At 40.7% G+C, this 26,881-nt stretch overlaps 1 protein-coding gene across 6 annotated transcripts in view; it reads left to right on the forward strand.

Annotated features, from left to right (window-relative positions):
* SLC12A8 (solute carrier family 12 member 8) overlaps positions 1 to 26,881 on the forward strand; it is a 246,961-nt gene that overhangs the window by 161,337 nt on the left and 58,743 nt on the right. For all 6 annotated transcript variants that reach the window (XR_013158491.1, XR_013158492.1, XM_077118084.1 and 3 more), the window contains exons 6-7: positions 4,515 to 4,628; positions 25,481 to 25,568. Coding sequence is in view for 4 of the 6 variants with exons in the window: in XM_077118084.1 (XP_076974199.1) it covers positions 4,515 to 4,628; positions 25,481 to 25,568 (202 nt within the window). In the remaining 2 variants the exon portion in view is untranslated. The remainder of the gene's footprint in view (positions 1 to 4,514; positions 4,629 to 25,480; positions 25,569 to 26,881) is intronic.

The following is a 26,881-nucleotide window of genomic DNA, read 5'->3' on the forward strand; positions in this document are numbered from 1 at the left end:
CTGCATGCATCTTTCTGTGAGGAAGCGTAGTGCCCGGCACCAGGGCCTGGCATTCAGGAGAGAGAATGTGGCCCCACAGCACAGGGAGAATATGGAGAGGCACAAAGAGTGGGATTTTTACATCAGGCAGGTCTGGTTATGTGACCTTGGATGAGAGTCTTCACCTTTCTGAGCCCCACTCTCACCTCTTACGTTGCAGGATGGTTGTGAGGGTCAAGGGTGACGTCATAAAGGGCTTAGGGCAGTGACCAGCACACAGGAGGTCCCCGGGCAAATGTCATGCGTCATTATTTTCAGTGGGGGCACCTGCCCACCCCCTGTGCGCACAGGAACCACAGTACGAAAATGTTATTGACCATGTAACTCTTGGGTCTGCTGTTATCCTGGAGGCAGGGTTTGGAAAGTTGAAGCTGAATGCAGACAGGCTTCAGAGGTCTGGGAACCCACAAATGGTATGGAAAATATGGTGTCTATGGGGAGAGAGGCCACAGATTTCAACAGATTCTCAAAGGAATCCTTGACGAAAAGAATTAAGAGACTTTGGTTTGGAAGCCCAGCAAGCAAGCAACAAAAGCATGGTAAGAGGCCGTGGCAGTGGGTGTCTGCCTCCACCCTGTGCCCTGCATGTGACCAGCTGACCTTGCACCAGGCCTCAGCTAGCAAGTGAGAGCCAAGAAGGGAGATCTGTGCCTGATCGGGCCACCTGTTCTGCATAAGCTTGAGGTCTAGATGGACCACTTGAAAGGGGTTCGGGAGAGGGATTGGAGCCCCCGGAAGCACAGTGATTGATGATGGAGTCAAGTCTCTGTGGGGACCGGCTCGGGAATGGGGGGGCCTAAGGCGAGAAAGTGGGGGGCCTAAGGCGAGAGAGTGGGACACTGTGAGCCATGAGGGCTGGAGAAGTAAGGGCAGAAGAAATGAGGCCTCTGCGGCTCCTCATCCACTGCAAAGTGGCACAGGTGAGTGATGTACTGTGGAGTTCCGTGTCCTGCCTCAGTGGGCTTAAAAAGTTAGAAATTACCTCTCTAGGCCCCAAATTCCAATTTGAGGGTTATCACTAAAGATGCTACCTGAAAACCTGCTAAGCCTCAGACTGTGGGCCAGGGAGGATGAAGAGAGACCTGTTCCCCTCTCCCTTCTCATTTAATGCTCCATTTCTTCCCCAGTATGATTTCCTTATTTTATTGCCGTGTCTTACTTAGTTTTTTTCATAAACCACCTCAAATCATTTCGGAAGCAAATAGAATATACATAGAAAAGGAAAGAAAAAAAGAAAAGCTCCTGGAGAGGATGGGGTTTCGGTTATGGAGTATTGTGTGTGCTTTTCTGAAAGAAATCTTTTTTTTTAATAAATGGGTTTTGCTCATTAAAGAAAATGTAGAAAATTTGTAAAGAAAAAAATAAAACAGAAAGAAAAAAAAAACGTTGTCCATAATTGCATTTTACAGACAACCATGGTTAATATTTTGGTATATTTCCTTCTAGTTCAAATTCAAATTTTTAAAAAATTATAAATGGTATCCAGTTTTCTTAATATTATATCCTATGTAACATGGTCAGTTTTCCACAGTACTGCAAGTTCTTCTGAAGCATTTAAAATACATCAGTCTCTCATAGTTAAGCATTTAGACCCCCCAATTTTAATTATTATGAACAAAATATTGACAAACACTAAAGTTCATGTTTATGTTTATGAACGTGGTCCATAAAGTTCTTTTCAAAGTTAAGGTTATTTCTCTGAGAAAGATTCAGAGCCGGCATTAGCAGGGGAGGACCAGGGTCAGCAGTAGAGTCCACAAGAGTGAGCGCTCATGGACGTGTGAGGGCCGCGTTCATAGCGGCTGCTGCGCAGAGAGGGCAACTGAGGCAGGCCTCCTCCCCATAGCCACGTGACAGCCGAATGACTCATTCTCACCGCGGCTCTCGGTGGTGGGATGGAGGTAGGGAAAGCTTCCCAGGGACTCATCTGCTGGGCCTGAAATCCTCTACCTCTCCAGGCTGAGCAGGACAAAACCCTTCAGGCCTGGTGACCAATGCTCCCCTCTGTCAGGGCTACCTCTGGGGCTGTCGAGATTAATGGGGTCTGATGAAGTGTTTATGTCCTGCATGGCTGGCCTCTGCTCAGATGTGCTCTCAGACCTGTACAACTTTCCAGCTTGGCTGAGCTCAGTTCCAAGGCAGGCTGAGCTGGTTTTCTCCTCAGAAAGGCTGGTCAGTGGGGTCAGCCAGCGGATGAGCTAAAGTTAACTTAGCTATTATTGCTTTTTTGTTAATGAGAGGAGGACCATCTGTGAAGCTGCCAAACCATTCAGAACTGTTGCATAGTACTTGGGATTTAATGTCCCAGGACAAATTTTGTGTTCAGACAAAAGAAAGAAATTGACAGTGATTTTCAGTTCTGACTGGACTCCCAAGGGTCTCTTGTGCTTCACTGAGCTTTAATTTTATTATTTTTTTCAAAAAATATTTTTCCTATGAAGTTATGAATCTTGGAAGCTGTGAGAGACCCTGGTGATCTCATTGGACTCATCAGTGTAGCAGGAACTCTCTTCTGGGCAGGGAAGCTTAGGTTGAAGTTAAGCCCTGAGGTGGGTGGAGGAAGAGGCTTGCAGAGATTATGTCACCACAGCTTTTAAGGGTCAGCTATTGAGTGAAAGTTCAAGACCCATTCTACTCGTTTGCAGGGTTTGAGGACAAAGGTTGGTTTCTCTTGGGTTGCAGTTAACAGGAACAAACCAACTCATTCTCAGAGATGACATTCAAAGTTTGGATATCCTGGGTGTGACTGAGCCCGAGAATTTTGACTTTTATTTGTAAATTCCAGAGCCTGCTATACTAAGCATGCTCTTAGGTGCTGTTCAGAGTGACCTTCCACAAAGAAGCAAAGTGCCTATAAGCTGGAAACCACTTGAAAAGGCCTTGTTAAAGTCAATGTAAAAAAAATATCTAAAATGCTTTGAAGAAACCAGATCTGAGATGTTTCTGATATAAAGTAGTCTGTGAATAAGCCAACCTGAAATCTTGGAAGTCAGATGTAGCTGAGAGATCTAAGAGAAAGATTCTTTTCAATATGACCCATATTTCCACCCCCCTACCATGTGCCAGATGGAGTGCTTGGCTCTTGGGACAGTGATGTTTAAGAATGGTTTTCTTGTCTTGAGGAGCTCGTGGTCTAGAAGGGGAAAGACCCAATATGGCTAATCACAGTACCAAAACCATTTAGGAGGGAGTAACTGACTCCCTCCTAAATGATCAGGGAATTGTAAAGCCCAAAGGAAGCAACATCTGAGCTGGGCTTGAAGAGTGAGTAGAGTTTTGATGCTGAGAGCTATGGGAGAAGTGTCTGGAAGGTAGGGGCACAGCCTGAGCAAAGACAGAGGTGGATATTAGTGGGGTTCTTGGGAGGAGTCATCTATGAGACTGTTGGGGTGGGCGGAGAGGCATAGGATGAATTGGAGATGGTACGCTGTTGCCAGCTCATGCAGGGCTGTGATATTCATCTTAAGAAGTCTGAACTTAATTCATCAGGTAATAGGACCCATGGAAGATTTTTGAGCAGGAAAGTAACTTACAAACCTCAATTAAAATTTTTTCATTAAAAACAAACACATACAAGTGTAACTACTGCTAAAAATAGTAGAATTAAAAAAAAAAAGTGTATCACCTGTAACAAATTTTCCACACCAATGCCAGTGGTGGTGGTGGGGTGGTTTTGGGGAATCCTGTATTTTATGCATGTTGTTCTATAAACCACAACTTCTCTAATGAAAAAAATTTAATAAAAAAAGATATAACCCCAAAGGCATTTATTTCTCAATCTGACCAGGAGTGTTGTGAATATTATGCACAATGAATTAAAAGATGCTTTCTTGGAAAATAACAGATTTCTGCTTACCTGAAACAAAAAACATGTCCAAAAACCGCTTTATTAAATATTTTAAATGCTTCATTTAAAAGAGCTGATTTATTCAGAAACTCAGTGACAAGAAACCTGGATTTCTAGATCTAGTTCTAATAATTAGGTACGTGACAATGCCAGTCATTTAATCTGAATTATAATCTCTTTTTTTTGTATCTGTTATCCCTAATACATGGCAAATTACCTAAGGATAAAGTTGTCTACCTTAGTTGGCACAGAATAGATGTTTAATAGATGTATTCATTCAACTGAAAAAATACAAATATATAAATACATGCTTATTGAAAGACTTTTAAGCTATACTGGTCTATAAAACAAAAAAATGAAGATGCTTCCTCTCCCAGAGGTAGCTACTGTTCTCCTTCACATCCTTTTCAACTACTTTCATCTATATAGATGTGGACACACAAAAGTCACGCCCTAGAAGTGGGAAAGAAGTTGTTTCTGTCAGACCTTCTCTCTCTTTCTCTCTCTCTCTCTCTCTCTCTCTCACACACACACACGCCGTTTAATGTTTAAAGTTATATAAAACAATCTAGGGATATCTGTGTTTTAACTTACCCCTTTACTCACTTTGCTCTCTTTATTATTTCAGAGCATGGTTTTGTTGGATATTCACCAGAACTGCTACAGAACAACAGTCTGCCAGATTACAGCCCTGGAGAGTCTTTCTTCACCGTTTTTGGGGTATTCTTCCCAGCAGCTACAGGTACTGTAGTTTGGGTTCTTTTTATTCTCACGTTGGGAATAGAGATGCTTGGTTCTTCCAGACTTAGTGTCATCATTCGCCTGCATGTGCTCTTAAATGTGTATCTGACTCTAGGAGCTGGACTTTGCTTTAACTAAGAATTTATTATTTTAACAGAGAATGTGCTTTTATGATTCCTGAAGACTCCCATCATGATTTGATCTTTCTTGCCCTTATATATTGACATCCCTTGGCCAAGTTAATAAAGGGACTAATTTTCTTAGGACTAAACAGGATGAATTTCTGAGCAGGACAAGCTGCCCTCTTCACACTTGAAGACATACCTGGTCTGAAAACCCCCATTCTCCCTACCTCCAGTTGTGCATCTTCTCCCAGAGGGCAGAGAAATACTATTATTACCTTTCCTTGATGTACTGGATGCGGATTAAGCCAGGATCCTGTGGGTAGTGACAGAAGCTCCCTTACCCTTCTCCACTCTTCTGCTCCCCATTGGCCATCGAGGAAGCTTTGAGAGCTGAGGTCCCTAGAGAACACGTGCCTCATACTCAGTGCCCTGGCCAGAAAGCAGTAAGATAGCATGCTGACCAAACAATCCCTAGGAAGTTAAGGATTGAGCTTGTTCCCAGGGCACAAGACTCAAAAACAGTTATTTCACTCTTGATTAAGGTTGTGTTGATGACTGATTTTGTCTCCTTTTCTTCTTTTCCTCTTCCCTCTGGCTTCCTACATACAACTATTTCCTTACTCATTATCCATTCTCTTAATAGGATTGGGGGAGTAAGAGGAGGAAAGCAAAACTAGCAATTTTGCTTCATTGATTTGGTTCTTAGAAAAGGTTTTATGCAAATAGGGGCTAAAACCCCTCTGTAGGATAAAGTTTGTGGATTAGATTTGGGTTTCAATGAACTGTTTTCCTTCCCTCCCTTACCTTCTTAATTTAAAATATCTTCTTTGTTCCTTTGTTCAGTATATTGATAGTTTCTGTTTATCTTCAGGTTCATCACCTCTTTTTTCTGTCATTTCCAATCTGTTGTTAAGCCCATCACAATGGTTTTTCTTCAGACAATTTTTTTTCAGTCCTAAAATTTCCATTTGATTCTTTTTAATGGTTTTTTATTTCTCTCATGAGAAATTCATCGTTATAAATTTCTATTTGGTCTTTCGTTATTAGCATACATTCTTTTGCATCCTTGACCATAGTTATCTTAGTTGCTTTAAAAATCTTTACTAATTTCAGTAGCTGGATCATCATAGAATTAGTTTCAACTGATTGCTTTTTCTCAAGGTTTAGGTCATGTTTTCTATTTCTTCATGAATCTAAGAATTTTGGAATGCATTCTGATCATTAGTGAATACTATGTTGTAGATACTCTGGATTCTGTTATATATTCAGCTGAAGAATCTTATTATTTTTTTTTTTTTTTGCTTAAGTAAGCAGTTAACTTAGCTGGACTTATACTACAAACTCTGCGTCCTGTCTTGTGGAGAGCAGCAGAAATCTGTGTTCAGTATTTTTTTGTCTTTAGCTGGGCTGCTTGGAATTTGTCCCATGCCTATATATTTCAGGGATCAGCCAGAGGTATTGACAGAGTTTATATATCGAATCTAGGACTCCTCTCTCTTTTCCAAGATTTCTCCACTTGCTTTCTAGATTCTCTGGTAGCTCTGAAGGCTGTCATGATTTTTCAAGCCAGTAAAATTGCAAGTTTCTATCAGAGTTTGGGCCTCCTGTGTGGTGCAGCATGTCCCTCAGATAAAAAGCTGAAAAAAAATGGAACAAGACAATACAAAATAAAACAAGAAACTCACTCAGTAGGTCCTTTTCTTCCAAGTGTAAATCTGCCCTTCATTTTTAACTGCTTGTGTTCACCCAGGTAGTTGCTTTTAAATCGTTTTTTAGAATTTTTATTTGTTTTCTGTGGAAGGATTAGTCCAATATAGCTACTCTGCCATTACTGGAAGCAGAACCTCCTCCTTAGTGATTGAATCTTGACTGGGTCTACTTTTTCTGTTTTCTGAAATCTTTGAAATTAGAGCATATAATAGTAAGGCTAAGTCAAAGTCATATGGTCCTGACATCACCTAGACCAAATTTGTATCTTACCTCCTGGAATTTCCATCTAAATTCACCTGGCATGTCTAAGCAACTATAAAATGACACAACTAAGAGTTATAACTACTAAGTCCAATAAGGAGATAAAATGAAATCATTAAAAACTCAGATCAGGGGCAGTGCGTTGGTGGCTCAGTGGCAGAATTCTTGCCTGTCATGCCGGAGACCCAGGTTCAATTCCCGATACCTGCCCATGCAAAAACAAAACAAAATAACCTCAAGTCAAAAGAAGGCAGAAAAAAGAGAGAACGTGGAAAAAAGAAAAGATGATACACAAAGAAAATAGCAAGATAGGAAATTGAAACCCAACCCAACCGTAAGACCAAAAAGCAAATAAATATAAATGATCTACACACTGCAATTTAAAAAGCAGAGATTCAAGATGGGCTAACAAAAGTAAGATCCACTTATATGTTGCCTATAAGACCCATTTTAACTTAAAACCACAAAGAAGTTAGAATTAAAAGGATGGAAAAAATATAACTTGCTAACACTAACCTTAAAAAAAAGTGGAAGTGGCTAAATAAAATATCAGAAAAAGTAAATTTATGAGCAAATAATATTACCAAGGATAAAGAAGATTATTTCATAATGATAAGGGATCAATTTATGAAGAGACTATAGCAATCCAAAATATTTATGGACCCATGACAGAGCTCAAAATATATGAAGCAAAACTGATAGAACTGTAAGCAGAAATAGATAAATCCACAATTATAACTCTATGTGATATCAATGCTCTAGTCTCAATGATTGATAGAATTTGTAGAAAAATAAGGATATAGAAATCTTCAACATGTATCAGCTTGACCTAACAATAGAATACAAACTCTTTTCAAGTGTATGTAGATTATTCAACAAGATAAACCATATTCTGGGCCATAAAAAATGGCTTAATAAAGTTAAAATTATACATCGTACAAAGTATGCTCTTTGATCACAATGCAATTAAATTGGAAATTTATAGGAGAAAGATATTTGGACACCCTTGGTCCCCCAAATTTTGAAACTAAAAAAACAACAGTCAAGGTTCAAAGAAAAAATGAAAAGGAAAATTAGAAAGTATTTTGAACCGAATTAAAATGAAAACACAACATATAAAAATTTTTGGTGAGTGATTCCCAGTGCCTGGCCATGAAAAAACAAACATATTAGAATGAAGAAAGTTCTCAAGTCAGCTTCTCAGTTTTAGGAGAAGCAAAGCAAATTAACCCAAAGTAAGCAGAAGAAAGGAAATACCAAAGATCATATATTTGAAAAAGGGGCAAAGCAGATTCATTGGAGAAAGAACGGATTTTTTCAATAGGTGGTGCTGGAATCAATGAAATAGAAATTAGGAAAACAGTAGTGAAAATTAATGAAACCAAATGCTGGTCTTTTGAGAAGATTAATAAAATTAATAAAGCTCTAGTCAGACTGATCAGAAAAAAAGAAGATATAAATTGCCAATATCAGGAATGAGAGAGAGAGGTGTATCACTACAGATTCTATAGGTAGTCAAAGGAAAATAAAAGAATCTTAGAAATACCTTCATGCCAGTACATTTGACACCTTAGATGAAATGGACAAATTCCTTGAAAGACACAAACTACCAAAGCTCACAAAAGAGGAAGTAAAAAATATGAATGACCTATATCTATTAAAGAAATTGAATTTGAAGTTTAAAATTCCCATAAAGAAAGTTTCAGTCTTAAATGGCTTGACTGGTGAATTCTACTAAGCATGTAAGAAAGAAATAATACTAGCTTTATACGACTCTTACAGAAAATTGAAGAGGAGTAAATGAATACTTCCCAGTTTTTTCTGTGAGGCTAGTATTACTCTAATACCCAGCACAGACAAATATGTTACAAGAAAACTATGGATTAATATCCTAATGAATACAGATCCAGAAATTCTTAACAATTTTTTAGGGGGGAGGTGGAGCAGGTTCTGGGAATCGAACCCAGGTCTCCGACATGGCAGGCGAGAACTCTACCACCGAGCCACCATTGCCTGCCGTCTTAACAAAATTTTAAGAAGTCAAACAATATACAAGAAGGATAATATATCATCACTACATAGATAGAACTTATCCGTAGGATGGAAGATTAGTTTAACACTTAGAATCATTTAATGTAATTTGCAGATTCCCAGTCAATATAAGTTAACAGAATAAAGGAGAAAAATCATTTGATCATCTCCACAGGTACAGAAAAAGCATTCTGTAAAATTCAATATGCATTCTTGATGAAAACTCTCAGGAAATTAGCAACAGAGAGCATGGTAATGGTGTAAAGCAAATAGAATAGAATAGAGAGTCCAGAAAAAGACTATATATGGTCAGTTGACTTTTTAAAAGGGTACAAAGGAAATTGAGTGGAAAAAGGGTAGATTTTACAACAAATGGTGAACATTTGTTGGATAACCACATGCCAGAAAAAAACTTGGATTTATACTTTGCACTATATACAAAAATTACCATGAAGTGTTTGATAGACTTAACTATAAAACCAAAACCTATAAACATCTGTAAGAGAGTATAGGGGGAGACCTTTGCGACCAAAGATGTCTTAGATGTAGTACCTAAAGCATGATGTATTTTAAAAATTGATAAAGTAGACTTCATAAAAAAAGAATTTCTGTTCTTTGAAAGATACTGGTAAGAAATTGAAAGACAAGACACAGACTGAGTGAAGACATTTGCTAATACATTTCTGATAAAGGATTTATATCCAGAATATATGAGTTTGTGTGTGTATATGTGTATTTCTAAAACTCTCAAAACTCAATAATAAGAAAACAACAAAAATTTTTAAATGGGCAAACTATTTGAACAGAAACTACACCAGAAAAGATCGATGGATGGCAATAAACTCATGAAAGAGACTCAGCATTTCTCTTTAGAGAAATAGAAATCAAAACCACAATAAGATATCCCTTTACAGGCACTAGAATGTCTAGAATTAAAAACACTGATCATACCAAGTGTTGACAAAGATGTGGAGAAACTGGAACTCTCATACTTCTGATGGGAATGTAAAAGGAATGGTACAACCACTTTGGGAAACATGCAGTTTCTTAAAAATTAAACATACGCTGTTTGATAACTATAAATAACTATATCACTTCTAGTTATTTATGGAAGAGAAACAAAAGCATGTGTCCATAAAAAGAGTTGTAGGCAAAAATTCAAAGTAGCTTAATTTGTAACAGTCACAGGCTCAGCAAAGATTTCTGCTTCCTCAAGTGGCTCAGAAGCAGCAAGAGAGCAGAAGGGACCTGTAGATAGATAGTGGAGAACCTGGCTCTGTGGACAAATGATGAAAGGCCAGATCCTCCCTAACATTCCTTGATATTGTATATTTTCAGATAGTGACATGATTTTTTAATTTCCTCTGTTTTCCCCTTTTCTTTCCCATCCAAGAGAAAGCTGATCTATATTTTATGGTCTTCGGGGAAGATAAGAGGCAGGAAGGAAGCAGAATTTGCCTAGATGGTGTTTTGGCTTCTGTTTTTCAAAAGCCTGGGCCCTTAAGAGATTTAGAAGTTTGAAGAAGTAGAAACGATCAGCAGAATGGCTGCGGAGAGCAGTGGGGAGACAAGAACAGAATCTGTTATATAGTTTGTAGGATCCATTGAAAAAATGAAAAGATGGGTCCCCTTTTTCAAAACTTATTAAGAATTTCAAGCTGATGACAGCAGAACATTCAACTAAGCATAGGGCTCTTCGGAGCACAAAGCCCAGTGTGACTGCATAGGTCCCACACTTAAGAAGTCGGCCTTAGAGTGTCCCCCATATGCGAACAGAAGATTGCACCTGGAGTTGGTAGGGAGTGCAGTGGGGACCTGGGCTCTGCTCCCTGGCAGCCCTGGTGGGGATCCAGCAAGACCGCAGAAGGGAGGGTGTGAGAAGTAGCGAGCCTTCCCTCAAGCACTTCTCCCTCCAGGCAGGAATTGACTGTGGCCTGAAAGTTGAAGATGCCCCCCAGTAACCCAGGATCAGATTTGAACTGGATTGACTTGGGTTCAGCTAGTCCAGTGACTCTCAATTTTTTTGTCTTTTTAATCCACATTCCTTTTGATAATCATACTAAAAATCTCTCATCACCGGAGATTCTGATGCGATTCCCTGAACCAGGGAGGGGTGGCTTCCTCATTCCTTTGTAAAAGATCATTGGCTAAGAATATTTGCCAAACTTTATTTTTGATGGCTTAAATGATGAAAATAGGATGGGCCACAGTGGTTCAGCAGGCAGAGTTCTTGCCTGCCATGTCAGAGACCCAGGTTTGATTCCCAGTGCCTGCCCATGCAAAAAAAAGAAAAAGATTATTTTGTAATATACCAAATATAAAATTACAGTATTGAATAAACTTTGTCGAACTCCACAGGCTTCTCTACCTCACCCCTCAGCCCAACCAGATTGCAAATCATTGATCTGCTCCTTTCGTTGACCAGGGAGGAAAGGAGAGCGCAGGGAGCTGATGAAGGACTGGCTGAAGGTCACACAGCTGATTAGTGACAGAGTTGGGCCATCAGCCTGCTATGGAAGGCTGCCCTACTCTTGTTCTTTCTTTGTTTACCAGGGGCCCAAATATAAACACAATAGGTGAGATGAGCGAGTTCTATTACTTGGCTTTCCCCTGGCTGATGTTCCTTTAAGCTACGAAAAGCATGGATGATTGACAGTTTCCATGGTGACAGATTTGCCAAGGATTAGCTCTGAGTGAGTCACGGCCATGGCTCCCTCCAGCACCATCCTCTTCTGGAACAGAAGAACCTCCAGGCTGTGGAGAGGGGAAAGGAGTTCTGAAGAATACTCTGTCCCCCCAGCCTAACTCCCCTGTCTCTGGCTAGAGACATATTATTTAAGTTATTTCAGATATTTTATCCCAAGGGTAGGTGATTCCTGGGAGGAGCAGCTGAAGGTTAGGTTTGGAGTCTCCTCTGGATTTATGAAGTGAGTCCTTCTCTCACACTCCACTCCAGCACGCCCTGTGGTGGTGGTTGGAGGGGCGGGGGTGGGCATGGGGGTTGGAGTCTTGGAACAGAGTTTGCATTTGCTTGTTTCTTGAAGCGTTTTCCTTCTCCAACCCACACCACCAAACTTTCCTTGAAAAACAATATCTTGCCTTCAGGGTTTTCACTTACAGACAGCCACTCTGGGAATCCAGGGCCACAATACAAGAAGGAACTAAGAAATGGAAATTCAGGGGGACTAATACCAGTCCTGTGAAGTCATATAAACGTTGTTCCCAGATCCTAAACACCCATTGGAAGGAATAAGGACCTCTTTGACCACAGTCAACAGTCATGGGCCTGTGGTTGACCACACCCAGCAAACAGCAAAAACACATTTTGGAAAAGAAACAGCCTTTACCAGAATGTTCATAGTCTCCTTTGTGGCCAACAGCTGTGCTGTTTCTTTAATCCCTGTTGACCTCTCTGGACCTGAATCCCTCAGTGCTGGTTTGAAAGGATGTATATGTCCCCTAGAAAAGCCATATTTAATCAAAATCCCATTTCATAGAGGTAGAATAATCCCTATTCAATACTGTATGTTTGAAACTGTAATCAGATCATCTCCCCGGAGATGTGATTTAATCAGCAGTGGTTGTTAAACTGGATTAGGTGACGACATTTCTATGCCCATTTGGGTGGAGCCCTATAAAAGAGGAAACATTTTGAAGAATGAAGGAGATTCAGAGAGAGCAGAGCCACATAGCCATGAGAAGCAGAGTTCATCAGCCAGCGACCTTAGGAAATGAGGAAGGAAAATGCCCCCCGGGGAGCTTCATGACACAAGAAGCCAGGAGAGAAAGCCGTGTTCGCCATGTGCCCTTCCAGCTGAGAGAGAAGCCCTGACTGTGTTCACCATGTGCCTTCTCACTAGAGAGAGAGACCCTGAACTTCATTGGCCTACTTGAACCAAGATATCTTTCCATGGATGCCTTAGATTGGACATTTCTGTAGACTTGTTTTAATTGGAACATTTTCTCGGCCTTCGAACTGCAAACTAGCAACTTACTAAATTCCCCTTTTTAAAAGCCATTCTGTTTCTGGTATATTGCATTCTGGCAGCTAGCAAACTAGAACACCCTCTCATGCGCACATGCCCTGGGAAGCTCCAGGACTCCGTTGGACCCCTCTGGATTGCCTGGCTGTCTCCAGGCCTCCATCCCTGGTTGCTCCTGTCCTTAGGGATGATCATGACCTCTTGGGGCCATCAGTGCCTTCCCCTACCTCCTCCATTTCTCTCCTGCCTGAGCCACCCCTGAGGTCTCCTTACGAGTTGTGTCTTGTGGATGAGAGGACCAGGATCCTCTGAGCCGAACCTGAATGGGATCTCCAGGTTTAAGGAATAGAGAGGCCCAAGTAAGGACAGCCTGGAGATGAGGTCCACCCCACTTCATCCTGATGGACCTGTGTGCAGCAACAGGGGAGAGAAAGGAAGCTCTATAACCATTATGCATATTTATTTTTGTAATTTTATTTATAAAATTAACATTTTAATTACACTTTTTATATTTCTATAATGATTATTATCATTTTAGCAACCTATTACATTAGGCACTGTGCTGAGCACTTTACATCCAGTCTCTCATTTACACTTCACCACAATCTCATTGGTTCTATAGGATGCACATTTACTATGAAACTAATGAAACTTAGGCTTCTGGGTCCCTCGTTTGTATGAGCTCCTTTCAAGGCCCTGTTTCTATTTTTGTATTCATAATTTTGTATTTTTAGTAAGCTTCAGGCCCAAAAGAATATGGACCCATCCATGGGACTAACCCCATTTTAGAAATGAGGAAATGCTCAGGTTAAGTTATTTTCCCAAGGTCACCCAGAAAATAAGGGATGAACCCCTTTTTTTGCACGTACTCCGGAGAGGATGCTGGAAGAGAGAACACATACTCCCTTGTCTGGGGCCACCCCCACCCAGGAGCCAATGAATCCTGCTTGAGTCCTGGCATCTGAATGCCCCATTATTTGACACTTGTCTGTCCAGCAGAATCTCTAAAGCATTGATACAGAAGGAGACTGACAAATTCTGCCTTCGAGAATAGAGGACAGAGGGAATGGAAGATTTCTATAAGAACAGCTAAGTACACAAACTAACAAGCCAGATGTGGGGAAGGAGCAGGGTTTGCAAATCAGAAGGAAGGTAAGGGGATGGCAGACCCAAGTCTTTAGGAACCCATCCTTCCTGGTGGATTCAATGACAGCAGACATTTATTTAGCACCTATTAAGTGCCTTATAAATGCTAATTCTAAGTTTACAACAGCCCTGAAGGATTAAGTCGCTCCACTTGGACACACGGTGCCTGAGCTCCACGAGAGAGAAGTGGTGAGGTTTCAAGGTTTCATTTGTAATTCTCTTCAGATGAAATGTCAAAAATATTGGAAAGGCAGAATCATAGTAGTGTCCCCATTTGCAGAGGAGGCTCCGAGCCACTGTGCTGCTGCTGAACACTAAAAGAATTCTTTCTTTCATTAAAAAAGTCATCTTATAAGACTCAGACACTTTTATGTGTGCTTGTTCTATCTTAATGAAAAAGAAAAATAACAAATATGAACCTAAAGAAAGAAAATGGGCAACAGAGAAACTATTAAGCCATAGATGGAAAGGAAATACTAAAGAGTTTCCAAAGGCATGGATTTGGATGGAGAGTGCCCGGGAGGAATCATGAAGGTTCCTAGAGAAAGGGTAAGTAGTCCTTTGATGGACAACTAAAAGCTGTGGGATGTCCCAGGAAAGCCTAGGAAAATTCAGGTCATTTTTCCCCCTTTACTAATCCTCATTTTCAGGAACAAAAAAAAAAAAGGAAAAAGAAAACTGAGGACAGGAGTGGGATTGTGATCACTGGGACAAGTAAAGACTCTGATAATATGTGCGCTCTAGTTGACTGAGAGGGCAGAGAGAAGAAGGAAATGACCCATCCTCTCGCAAATGTTGGTAATTAAGTGGTTGCTTGACACTTCTACTGAGCATTTTATCCAGGAGTTTATTTTCTAGACGTATACGAAATCATGTCCTCTCTGGGCCCTCCACAGCTGTCCTGCCACCCGATACTGAAGCGGGGCGCTAACCCCCAAGTCCCCTATTCACCTGGTGTCATCCACCCAAACTGCAGGCTGCGGTTGACACTGGAGGTTTAGCCTTACGGACCTGAACTGGTAAAGTGGTGGCCAGCATCATCATGCTTATGAATTAAAGCCCTGGTAACAGAGCTGTGCTAAAAGACCAAAAACCCTGGGTGGAAGACGAAGTTGGAAGCATTTAACCGTATTGAGGAAGCGGTTACCTAAGTCACGTGGTCGCAGTGTAAGCCCATGCCTTCGGATCCTGATACAGGGAGAACATGTGATTTGGGGGCAAAGCAATTCACTGCTTCTTGGAACCAGCAGTTTAAAACCCACGGGGAAGGGAAGTGGCCCCCGCCAGGCACAGACCCCTGATTCGGAGCTGGTGACGGAAGTGTCTGTGGGTAAACCTTTGCGTAATGCTGATAATAACTGCTAAGTTCAGCCTTCTTGTGGGGGAGGTAACCCCAAATTAATCATGCAGTTCCTCTGCTTTAGAAAGAGGAAGTCTAAGAAAAGCCCAGGTATTGGAAAGAAATGGTTGAGAAGCTATCTGATGTGGTGAAAGAGCACTGACGTGGGATCAGGACACTCGAGTATTCCAAATTCTGCCTTTAATTAGTTTGAAAATTTGAGCAAAATCACCCTCTTTGGGCCTCAGTTTCTTTATCTGTAAAATAAGAGGTTGGGGTGGATGATCTTCAGGACACCTCCAGCTTTAAGAATCTCCCATTCTAAACAGCTATTTGAGGAAGGCTGCCAAGAAAGGCATTGAAGATCAAATGGCAATTACAGAATGGAGACTTAGTGTTTCCCAGTGTTCCATTGAAGTCTATTAATGAATGAAGTGTTTCTTAAAAAAAAAAAAAGTGTTCAATAGTCAAATAATTTTTGGGAAACATCATGTGCTATATCCTCTTCTTAGAGATGAACAGTGAATATTAGCCTATTAAAGGTGCTAGGAAGTTCTGTAGCTAAAACCTCCCTGATCTTAATCAACCAAGATTTCCCTAACCTTTTTAAACTGTGAAACTTTTAAAAAAGTTAATAGTTGTGAACATTTCAACCTAATGCTCTGGGAAATAGCATCAGTACTATTTCAATCTATATCGGTACTACAATATTTTAAAATTATGCCAGAGCCCCCAAAACAAGCAAACTAGGAAATCTCCGTAACACTTGTCAAGCACGGGTAAAAAAAAAAATACTGAATCAAAATAGTTTTTCTAATCTGACTGACGAGCTGAACATTTGTAATTTACCAGAACTAGAGAACATCTGCCCCAAGATTTATGTAGTTGTATAAGGGTAAAATTCTAGAAAATGACAGCCACAAAATACAACCAATATAACAAGAGTCCACTTTGCCAGCAGTACCACAGATCACCCATGCTAGTTATTTTTAATGAAAGGCTTTGGGTGGCCTTAAGAATGATAGACTAGGTGCATTTGCTAATTTAACTTGTATGGTCAGTTTAATTGAACACCATAAGTACATGGAATCTTCAATAGGGCACGAGATTTTTTTTGTTTGTCCAGGTTAGTGTGATGCCCTAATAAGTCCCAGAGTGATCTGGACAGTGAATAAAGAAGTATTTGAGAAGTCCCCTTGGGGAAATGGGGAGAAAGGGGGAAATATTCAACTTCCCTATTCGGAGAATTTCTAATATTCACACAAGCAGTGGGGTACAACCAAATCAATAGGTCAACCCTAGATCTTGGGGTTTGCCCCTATGGAAGTTATCCCTGCAAAGGATAGGCTAAGTCTAATTAAAATTATGCCTAAGAGTCAACCCCAGGGAGCCTCTTTTGTTGCTCAGATGTGGCATCTCTCTCTCTAAGCTGACACAGCAAGTGAACTCACTGCCCTCCCCCTTTCTAGATGGGACATGACTCCCTGGGGTGTAAACCTCCCTGGCAATGTAGGACAGAAATCCTGGGATGAGCTGGGACTTGGCATCAATGGATTGAGAAAACCTTCTCAACCAAAAGGGGGAAGAGAGAAATGAGACAAAATAAAGTGTCAGTGGCTGAGAGATTTCAAACAGAGTCAAGAGGTTATCCTGGAGGTTATTCTTACGCATTATATAGATATCCCCTTTTTAATTTAAAGTGTACTAGAGAGGCTAGAGGGAAGTACCTGAAAGCATAGAGCTGTGTTCCAGTAGCCTTGTTTCTTGAAGATGATTATATAATGACATAACTTTTACAGTGTGACTGTGTGATTGTGAAAACCTTGTGTCTGATGCTCCTTTTATCTATGGTATGCACAGATGAGTAAAAAATATGGATAAGAAATAAACAAATAATAAGGGGAACAAAAGTTAAATTAAGTAGATTGAATTGCCAGTGGTCAGTGAGAGGGAAGAGTAAGAAGGATGGCATGTATGAGTTTTTTCTTTTTCCATTTTTTCCCCCTTTCTTTTTTGGAGTGTTGGAAATGTTCTAAAAAATTATCATAGTGATGAATACACAACTATGTGATGATATTGTGAGCCACTGATTGTACACCATGTATAGAATGTTTGTATGTCAAGAATTTTTGTATGTTTGTCTGTTAAGGTTTGACAATAAAAATATTAAAAAAAGGAATGATAGACTAGGGAGACTCCTTTCCATGTTGTCAGGCTCTGCCCTCATCTCCGTCCTTGTGTCCTGTGTTAGTTGCAGAATAAGCTCTGGCTCCTCCGCTTTCACATGCATGCCCTGGGCTGGCCATGACCTGGTACTGGCTTCAGTCCCACCAGGAATCCCCCCAGGGCTTCCTGGCTGATGTACACGTCTCTGGTCCTTTTGGTCTATGGAACTGAATACCTGTCTTCTGACTTCTCTACTTTGTCTCAGAAGTCATCTCCTGGCCCACTTCTGGGTCTGGCCCCTTCCCGAGGGAGCCTGTGCTTGTGTCAGCATCAGCCCGTTCTCCTTCCATTGGCCGGGGGCTCAGCATCCTCCACTCAAGGCCAGCTTGGGGGCTCTGTAGTAAAAGGCTGGTCATGTGTAAGGGATTGCTGGGGAAAAGCAAAGGCTGGTTGTTATAAATACAGAAACTATTTGGAAGCCAGAAATGATTAGGATTAATCAGTCACTTCCCTGGATAGAAGCATATATAGTAGAAGGTTTCTCATAGGTCTTCATTTATTAACTTTTGTAAATGATCTGAAAGAAAGTATATGGCAAGCTACGTGGGGTACCAAAATGGCAAGCTTATAGGATAAATAGTAGTGTAAGCTCACAAAGCTGAATGAATGGACATAAAAAATGCCAGATGTTTGGGGGCAGAATGAGGCAGCTGTAGGGGGTAGGAGGCAATGTAACCTGGCGGTGAGGCCAGCACCCAGAAAACCTGGTGACAGGTGGAAACCTTGGCAGAGAGTCAGAATTTAGGAGATCCAGGAAGGAATAGTAAACATAGTGATCTAGCCAGCGATCGCCCTTGGCATCTCTTCTAGTTTGCAGGCCGCTGGAATGCGATATACCAGAAATGGAACAGCTTTTTTTTTTTTTTTTTTTTTTTTTTTTTAGAGAGAGGGAGGAAGGGAAGGAAAGACAGAGAGAAGGAAGGAAGGATGGAAGGAAGGGAAACATCTTTAAACATTTTCTTGTTTTATTGTATTTTGTTTGTTTGTTTGTTTTTTACATGGGCTGGGGCCGGGAATCGAACCGAGGTCCTCCGGCATGGCAGGCAAGCACTTTGCCCGCTGAGCCACCGCGGCCCGCCCAATGGAACAGCTTTTTAAAAGGGGAATTTAATAAGTTACAAGTTTACAGTTCTAAGGCCATGAAAATGTCCAAATTAAGGCATCTAGGGAAAGATACCTTGGTTCAAGAGGGCCGATGAAGTTCAGGGTTTCTTTCTCAGCTGGAAAGGCACATGGTGACATCTGCTAGCTTTCTCTCCAGGAGTCTTCAACGGCTTCCCTGGGGCTCTGTCAGTTCTGTTGGCTCTAAAGCTTTTTCCAAAATGGTTCCCTCTTAAAGGACTCCAGTAAGCAACTCTGCCTTGAATGGGTCGCGATGCATATCCATGGAAACCATCTAATCAAAAGTTACCACCCAGGTGCATGGGTGGTGCAGTGGCAGAATGCTCGCCTTCCATGTGGGAGACCTGGTCCGATTCCTGGGCCATGCACCCCCCCACCAAAGAAAAGTTATCACCCACAATTGGGTGGGTCATATCTCCTTGGAAACAATCAAAAGGCTCCTACCCAGCAATATTGAATATGAGGATTAAAGAATTTGGCTTTTCTGGGGTACTTAACAGATTCAAACTGGCACAGCATCAGATAGTTCTCGCTGCAAGCAAGAGGGGTCCCAGCCCTTGAGCAGAGCCTCAGTGACAGGACCTGGTCCCAGGAGTACTGATGAGAGAAAGCAGGTCCTGGGCAATCTTTTTTTTTTTTTAATCCAATTAAGACCTGCACATAATAAAAATTTAAACAGTACAGAGGTGCTTGTAATGCAGTCTCCCAACCTATCCCTTCCCCACCCCCAAATATCACTACATAAGAGAAAACATTTTTAACCATTGCCATTTTTTAATATTTTGATTAAAATCATCAAACAATATGCTAATGCCTACAACTTGATTAATCAAACTCAGAAATTATCTCCTGACTCCATGCTAGGAAGTATGAGCATTTAGCTTACTTCCATGCCCCCCATCAGCTTACTAATTTTCAATAGTTATATTATTTTTGGTTCTTTTTGTTGGTTACCTTTAATATATGTAACTTTAATATACTTAAAATCTCTGTTTTTATCAACTCTAGGCTATGCCTACTAACTCCTCACTGCTGGGTTGAGAAATTGAGATTCTGTGTTGTGTTTTAAGATTAATGTATTAGAGTCATATTTATTTCAGGTATAAAATGTTTTTATAAGGAATGCTTTGGTTAGTGTCCTAATTTTTAAAAATCTGCATAATCCTTTTACATTTTGGTTTTAGAACAATATCAGGAAAGTATGCCATAGCAAGTTGATAATTACCAGGTGAGTAGGCAAAAACTCATGAAATGTGCAGTTTACACCTAAGTAAACAATAACTTTCATCATCGTTGTTGTCCACCCCAAACTGAATTAAAAACATTTTCTTTGTCTTAAGGTTACCAGTCAGTCTTTGGAAGTGAAAAATCAAACACAATAGTATTGAAAAGTTCCTTGCTCTTCTTAGCAAACACTTAAAAACTTAAGTTTATGATGAAAAGAAACAGAATAAGTAGAGCATTAACTTAAAATTTATTGCAACTGGTATGCAAACACTCGCTAACCTTTTCCTTTTTTCTCTAACAACTTTAATGGCTAGCTCAAAAGGCATTGCTTTAATCCTCTTTCAAGGTTTCTTATTAAACTAATTGAAGTTTATAACATTCCATCCAGGAATGTGGGAAAGCTCATGAGACTGTATTTTTGTTTTCCATACTGTTAAGATGAAAATGCTAGTGCCTTTTCCCTTCCCTCGTTTCACCTCCTAATAGCCGTTAGCATAGCTGTTAGTTATAGCCTTACTTTCATTTTGTCAAGGAACATAATATTTGTATTCTGTTTTGTAATGATACTTATGTCCTCTGTGTTTTGCCCATAGGTCAATTTTAGAAGTTTAAAAACCAATAAATATTTTCGTTATTATGACGTAGTTGTTGTTCATCAAAGAGCAAGTGCTGGGCTCGAGTTCCATTTCCTTTGTTACAATTCGGATGTGGTCCATGTGCCATTTAGGGGAGAATGTTCCTAATAGAAGGCCATGGATTATTTTTTCATTAATTGTTTTAAATCATGTCACATTTTGTTTGCTTTATAGTTTAAACCTTTACTTTCTTTTTTTCATTTTTCCTGAAATTTCAATAGCTTTTCTTTTTTCTTGTGGCCAGAATGTGCACTTGGCATATCTTTAACATCAGTTTGCTAATCATGCTATCTATTGCACTGAATCCAATTCCTACCGGGAAGTATCCCTCCTGAGGCCTCCATCCCTCTCCTTCAATTTTGGCTTGTTTCTCTGATATCCTGATTTTCCTCTCATTTCACCACTGTTTTCTGAATCTTCTTTTTTCCTCCTTCATGGTTTACATCCTCATTTAAAATTTTTTTTTATTGTGAAAAATAACATATATACAAAAAAGCAATACATTTCGAAGCACACCACAACAATTAGTTGTAGAACAGATTTCAGAGTTTGGTATGGGTTACAATTCCCCAGTCTTAGATTTTTACTTCTAGCTGCTCCAAGACACTGGAGACTAAAAGATATATCAATATAGTCATTCAGCAATAATACCCATTTGTTAATCCTACCTTCTCTGTATAACTCCACTTTGACCTTTGATGTTTCTCCCAATTTTTAGGGGTATTTGGGTTATTCCCATTATAACTTGTTCATGTTGGAAGGGGCTGTCGATAATGTGGGATAGGGGGATGGACTAGTTGATATTCTAGAAAGGCTGGCCCGTCTGGGTCCATCCTCATTTTGCTAGCCTGCATAATATAGTATCTTCCTCAGAAAAGGTATATAAGAGGTACATTTTCTGAGGCCTTGCCTGCTTAACTTGCTTTTGTCTAATTGGTAATCCTGCAAAAATTCTAGTTTCAAAGAAATTTCCTCTCAGAATTTTTAAGTCATTGCTCCATTGTTACCTAGCATTCAGTGTTGCTGACAAGAAGTCTGATGTCAGACTAATTCTTGTTCCTTTTTAAGTGTCCAGCTTTATCTTTGGAAACATTTAGGATTTCTCCTGAAATTGCATAGCCATGCATTTAGGTATGAGCTTTTCCCCCATTTTTTTGTGTATTGATTCCTTGGTGGAATATTTCAGTCTGAAGACTTCAGTTTAGAGATATTGGTTTATTTATCTGTTGTTTTCTTCTGTTTTCCCTTTTCCTTTTTTTCTTCAGTGCTCTTGTTAATTGGATGTTGTAATTCTGATATTTCTCCTCTCTCCTATTTTTTTGCTCAAAATTTCTGCCCTTTTTCTTTCTGTCCTGAAGTCTCAGATATTTATGTCATTTTATCTTTCAGGTCTTTTATTGCATTTTTAATTTCAGTGATCATATTTTTATTTCTCATTTCCAAAGCTTTTTCTTGTTTCTGGAGCATCTAGTTTCATAGATACAAGATGCTTCTTGTTTGTATCTGGAACTATTTAAATTAAAGTTATCTTCAAATTTCTCTTCTGTATCCTGTTTATATAGTTCTTCTAACCCAGGTTGTTCTATTTTTATTTGTACAGTTACTTGTTTATTTGTTGCTGATTTTCATCACCCGTCAGGTGACCCTTGGCCCCTGGTGTGGATTTCCCCTGCTGTTTTGTATTTACATCTGTTTCCTTGAGGGGGCTGTTCCTTGATGCGAAGACCAACTGCAACACATCTGTGAGAGCAGTGACTCTTGAGGAAGGTTTACTTTGGGGTGTAAACATCCACACCAGCAGCCTTGGCTTTCTCCAGGCAACTAATTCAGAGACTTTAGAGAAGCATTTTAAGGACTTTTTTTTTCTTCCCTTTCCTTTCACTCTGATTCATTTTCTCTCCATTTTCTGTTTTCCAGACATTTGTGGAAATGTTTCGCTTACATAGGCCTCCCCCTTCTTCCTCCTTGTTGTAGGTATTTATCCTTCCCTCCCCCTGCCCTCACTATCCTTTCAAGAGGTTTTCTGGTGGGAAGGGGGATGGGAAGAAAGAAAATTTTAGTCAGCAAGCTATTTAAACAAAAAATCCTTTTTACATTTGTTTTTTCCTCATTTTATATGATCACCATACAATATATAATTGCTGTGAAAATGGAGAAAATATAAGCAATAATATTAAAAACTATCTGTTCTCCTGTTACTCAGAAATAACATTAACATTTTAAAACATTTTCTACTTACTTTTTTCTATGCATCTGTCATCTATTTCTTTTAACAATAATGGTCTCATGCCATGTTTTCTATTTTCTAATATGCCTCTTAAAACTAAACAGAGCTTGTAAATATCTTTCCTTGTCATAACATATCCCTGGCAGTATTATTCTATTGGTGATCTAGTACTTTTTGGAAGATATATCATCACTATTATCATTTAGCCAATCCCCTGTTTTTAGACATTAGGGTTTTTTTTTCCCCTTCTTATTTTTGCTATTATAAACAAGCATTGACAAACAGTTTTGGCTAAATCTTTATTCTTATCCTCAACTATTTACTTAGATTAAAACCTTAGGAGTGGAATTACTGGGTTAAAGTATATACAGGCCCAGTGTTGTTCCAACATTCAGGGTTCTCTTTGGAATAGCCCCATTTTACCTTTCTGACCCCAAATTTTCCATTTCAGTCCCCTTCACTTGGGCTCCCTGAAGCATCATAGCAGAGGGGTCAAAGCATAATTTTCAGAGACCAAGTTTGAATCCTAGCTTTGCCACTTCCTAAATGTGTGACCTTAGGCTGTTTTTATTAACCTCTTTGAGCCCTAGTTTCCTTTTCTATAAAATGGAAAATAAATCCACTTTTTGGATGTAGTTGTTATGGGAATAAAACAAAACAAAAAGATGCATGTAAAAGCATGATATATGCAACTGTTTTAGTTTCCTGGTTGCTAAAGCAAATACTATAATGGATTGGTTTAAACAACAAGAATTTATTGGCTCACAGTTTTGAGGCTAGGAGAAGCCCAAATCAAGGCATCATCAATGCAGTGCTTTCTCCCAGAAGACTGTGGGTTCTGGGGTAGGCTGCTCCCTGTGACTTTCACCCTCTCTCTGGCCTTCTCTATAAGGCCTTCAGTAATAGGATTAGACCCATCCTGATTCACTTGGGCCACACTTAACTGAAGTGGCCTCCTCAAAAGGTCCTATTTACAGGGATTCACACCCACAGGAATAGACTAAGTTTAATGTTAAAATGGGGTGCATAGCTCCAAGACATCACAGCAACCTACTGGCAAATGTTTGCAGGATACACAGATAGGTAATAGGGAGGTAGATAGATAAACAAATGTGGCAGAATGTTCAAAATTTATAAATCAGGGTATCTGGGTAGGGGTATAATGGAGTTCTTTGCTTTGTTTTTGTATCAATTTTGCAACTTTCTTGTAAGTTTGAAATTATTTCAAAATAAAAGTTAAAAAAAAAAAGCATGTAAACCACAGTTCTAGTTTGCTAGCTGCCAGAATGCAATATACCAGAAACAAAATGGCTTTTAAAAGGGGGAATTTATTAAGTTGCAAGTCCACAGTTTTAAGGCCGTGAAATGTCCCAACTAAAGCAAGGCTATAGAAATGTCCAATCTAAGGCATACAGGTAAAGATACCTTGGTTCAAGAAGGCTGATGACATTCAGGGTTTCTCAGCTGGAAAGGCACATGGCAAACATGGCCATGTCTATTATCTTTCTCTCCAGGCTTCTTGTTTCATGAAGCTCCCCTGGGGACATTTTCCTTTTTCATCTCCAAAGGTCTCTGGCTATGCAGGCTCTATGGCTCTTTCCAAAATGGTTCCTTCTTGAAGAGCTCCAGCAAGCAACCCCATCTTGAATAGGTGGAGACACACCTCCATGGAAATCATCTAATCAAAAGTTACCGCCCACAGTTGAGTGGGTCACATCTCCAAGGATAATTAAGAAGCTCCCACCTAGCAATACTTAATAAGGATTAAAGGATGTGGCTTTTCCGGGGTCCACAAATTCAAACCAGAACAACCACTTGGCACAGGCTCTGTAAGGTTAAAAGTGGCCATAAATCTATAAGGATGGCATTAGACCCATTCCTTTTCCTAAACCTGTTCATATCCTTTTTTCAAGGCCACATTGGAGATCTACCCACCCCTCTGTGAGGCTTTCCTGACCAAGGCAGTCCATTACATTGAGGTTTTAGAGCAGTTGTGGGCTGAACCCTCACTGATGTTTAGAGCACATTGTTAAGTTACTTTCCTGTATAGGTATATATGGCAACAGGGAACACTTCCCTTCTCAGCACCTAGCACCCTCAGCAGCTGGTCCCTCCTCATCATTGATTAGTTATTTGTGATTAGTACTCTTGGGAAACAGAGCTGATGATAAGAAGGAGCTTGTGATTCAATGTTGGTAGCATCAGCATTGGTTTTTGGAGTTTGTTTAGAGTCAGTCGGCAGTCCAAGAGTTTTGAAAGTGGTCCCTGGCCATGACTCTTGGATGGCACCTGATACTGTGGACACCTGAAACCACAGGTGTAATTAGTGGGCAGCAGAATAAAGAAAAATCTGCTGAGCAGGAGGTGGCTGGATTTTTTGTTAATGCTGAGCTTCTCTGGGGTATTGTCCAGGCTTGGAAGGCAGAGCTCAGCATGCGGTATCAGGACCTTTGTGTGGCTTGCAGTATACCTCCCTCACCCTCATTACTGTGCACCGGGCGATAAGATGCTTTTGTAACCGCAAGAGCTTTAATCCCAAGCATCACTCAGCCCACAAAAGTCCCTTTCACAGCCACGCGGATGCCTCCCCAGTTGCCAGGGGAGATTAAGAAGCGGCCTGTTTGCAGAGCTGCAGATGGGAGGGCTTGACCTGGGATGGCTTCCAGGATAGGGCCCCAGGAGGGTGAGGGGGCAGGATGGAGGGGCCGGGATGCTGGTGGGGAAGGGTAGGGAGGGACATGAAGGGGAGAGACCTGGGAAGGTGAAAAGGTGATTTATGGAGTACAGCGCATCACCCTCCTCCCATCTCCATGTCTTTTAGGAGTGATGGCTGGCTTCAACATGGGGGGTGACCTGAAGGAGCCTGCCTCCAGCATCCCCCTGGGCTCCCTGGCAGCTGTCGGTATCTCGTAAGTTCCCCACATGGCAATCACTATGAGCTGGAAAGTGGAAGAGAAATCCTTGGCAAAAGAGGGGCGTGGCCCGACTGTGACCAATCTATTTCATATTCCGATCCTCCCTTTAACATTCAGCCGGCTGGAAAATTCACGTCTGGTGGGTTCAGACGATTGCCCTTTTATACCCCTTGCCTGGGAATTCTACAGGAGGAGGAGTGTCATTAACGCAGCTCACAGAGCATATCCCTTCTTTCCTTTCTCCTAAGCCTCCCCCCTCCCCCTCCCCCTCCCCATTTTGAACTTGGGAATTTTTTAACTGTTGAGTCTCCAGGGTCTTTGGAAGTTGCATAGAGATGAATTTTGCAAATAGACAGACAGAATTTGCACCCCAGCTCTGCAGCTGATCAGCTGTGTGACTTTGAGCAATTTACCTAGCTCTCTGACACTCAATTTCCTTACCTGTAAAATGGGATGATAATAATATGTCTACCTCATAGACCATGGAGGATTAAAGGCACATAATAGAAACTCAGAGACTGGCTCTCCTCCTATCCCTGCTAGCCTCCCCTCATCCTCTTCCAAGGCTGTCAGGCTTCCAGGGTTTTCCTTTGGGCTGTGCCACCCATACTAGCAGGCTGAGGACCTTGGGTCTGTTTCTAATTTTTGAGAATCTTTTCCCTTTATACCGTGTGGGAAGAAGCTTCTCTGCCCTTTGTTGGGTAGGTGTGAAAAGACAGTGAGAGCATAGAGATTACAATAACTTGAGAAGTTAAAAGTACAAGGTCTTGTTTTAACCATGGCATTTAAAAAATATTAATATAGCTATCTGACAGACGCTGAATTTGTTCCTAGCTTATTGAATGGCATGGATGGGATTGGCCAGGGACAGGGAAGCAGTCTGTTTTGTGCTAAGTAAGGCAATAGCATGGAGAAGAAAATGAAAACAACAAAGATAGGATGAAAACAACAAAGATAGGGTTGGGTATTGGGAAGAAAAGAAAAAAACGAGGGGTTGGAAAGGAGGGCTAGAAAATACAACTTGGTAGGACCCCATTTTCACCTTGTTTCTGGTCACAGCTGGGGTGGGGGTGGGGTGGGGCCTGAAGAACGTTTGGTCCATCCTCTCACTGCCCAGGTGGGAATAACGGGGCCAGAGGGATCATGGACTTGTTCAAGGTCACATGGCATCTTGGGGGCAGAGCTGGGTCACTGCTCTGCTGTTTTCACACTTGGCTTCATCTTCTATTATCTGTGACATGTGCCAGAGGACAGCAGGACTTACAGCCCTGAAAGGTCATGGACTTGTCCTTCCTGTGTGTGTGTGT

The sequence above is a fragment of the Tamandua tetradactyla genome, chromosome 10, assembly GCF_023851605.1.
Source record: "Tamandua tetradactyla isolate mTamTet1 chromosome 10, mTamTet1.pri, whole genome shotgun sequence".
NCBI classification, from domain to species: Eukaryota; Metazoa; Chordata; class Mammalia; order Pilosa; family Myrmecophagidae; genus Tamandua; species Tamandua tetradactyla.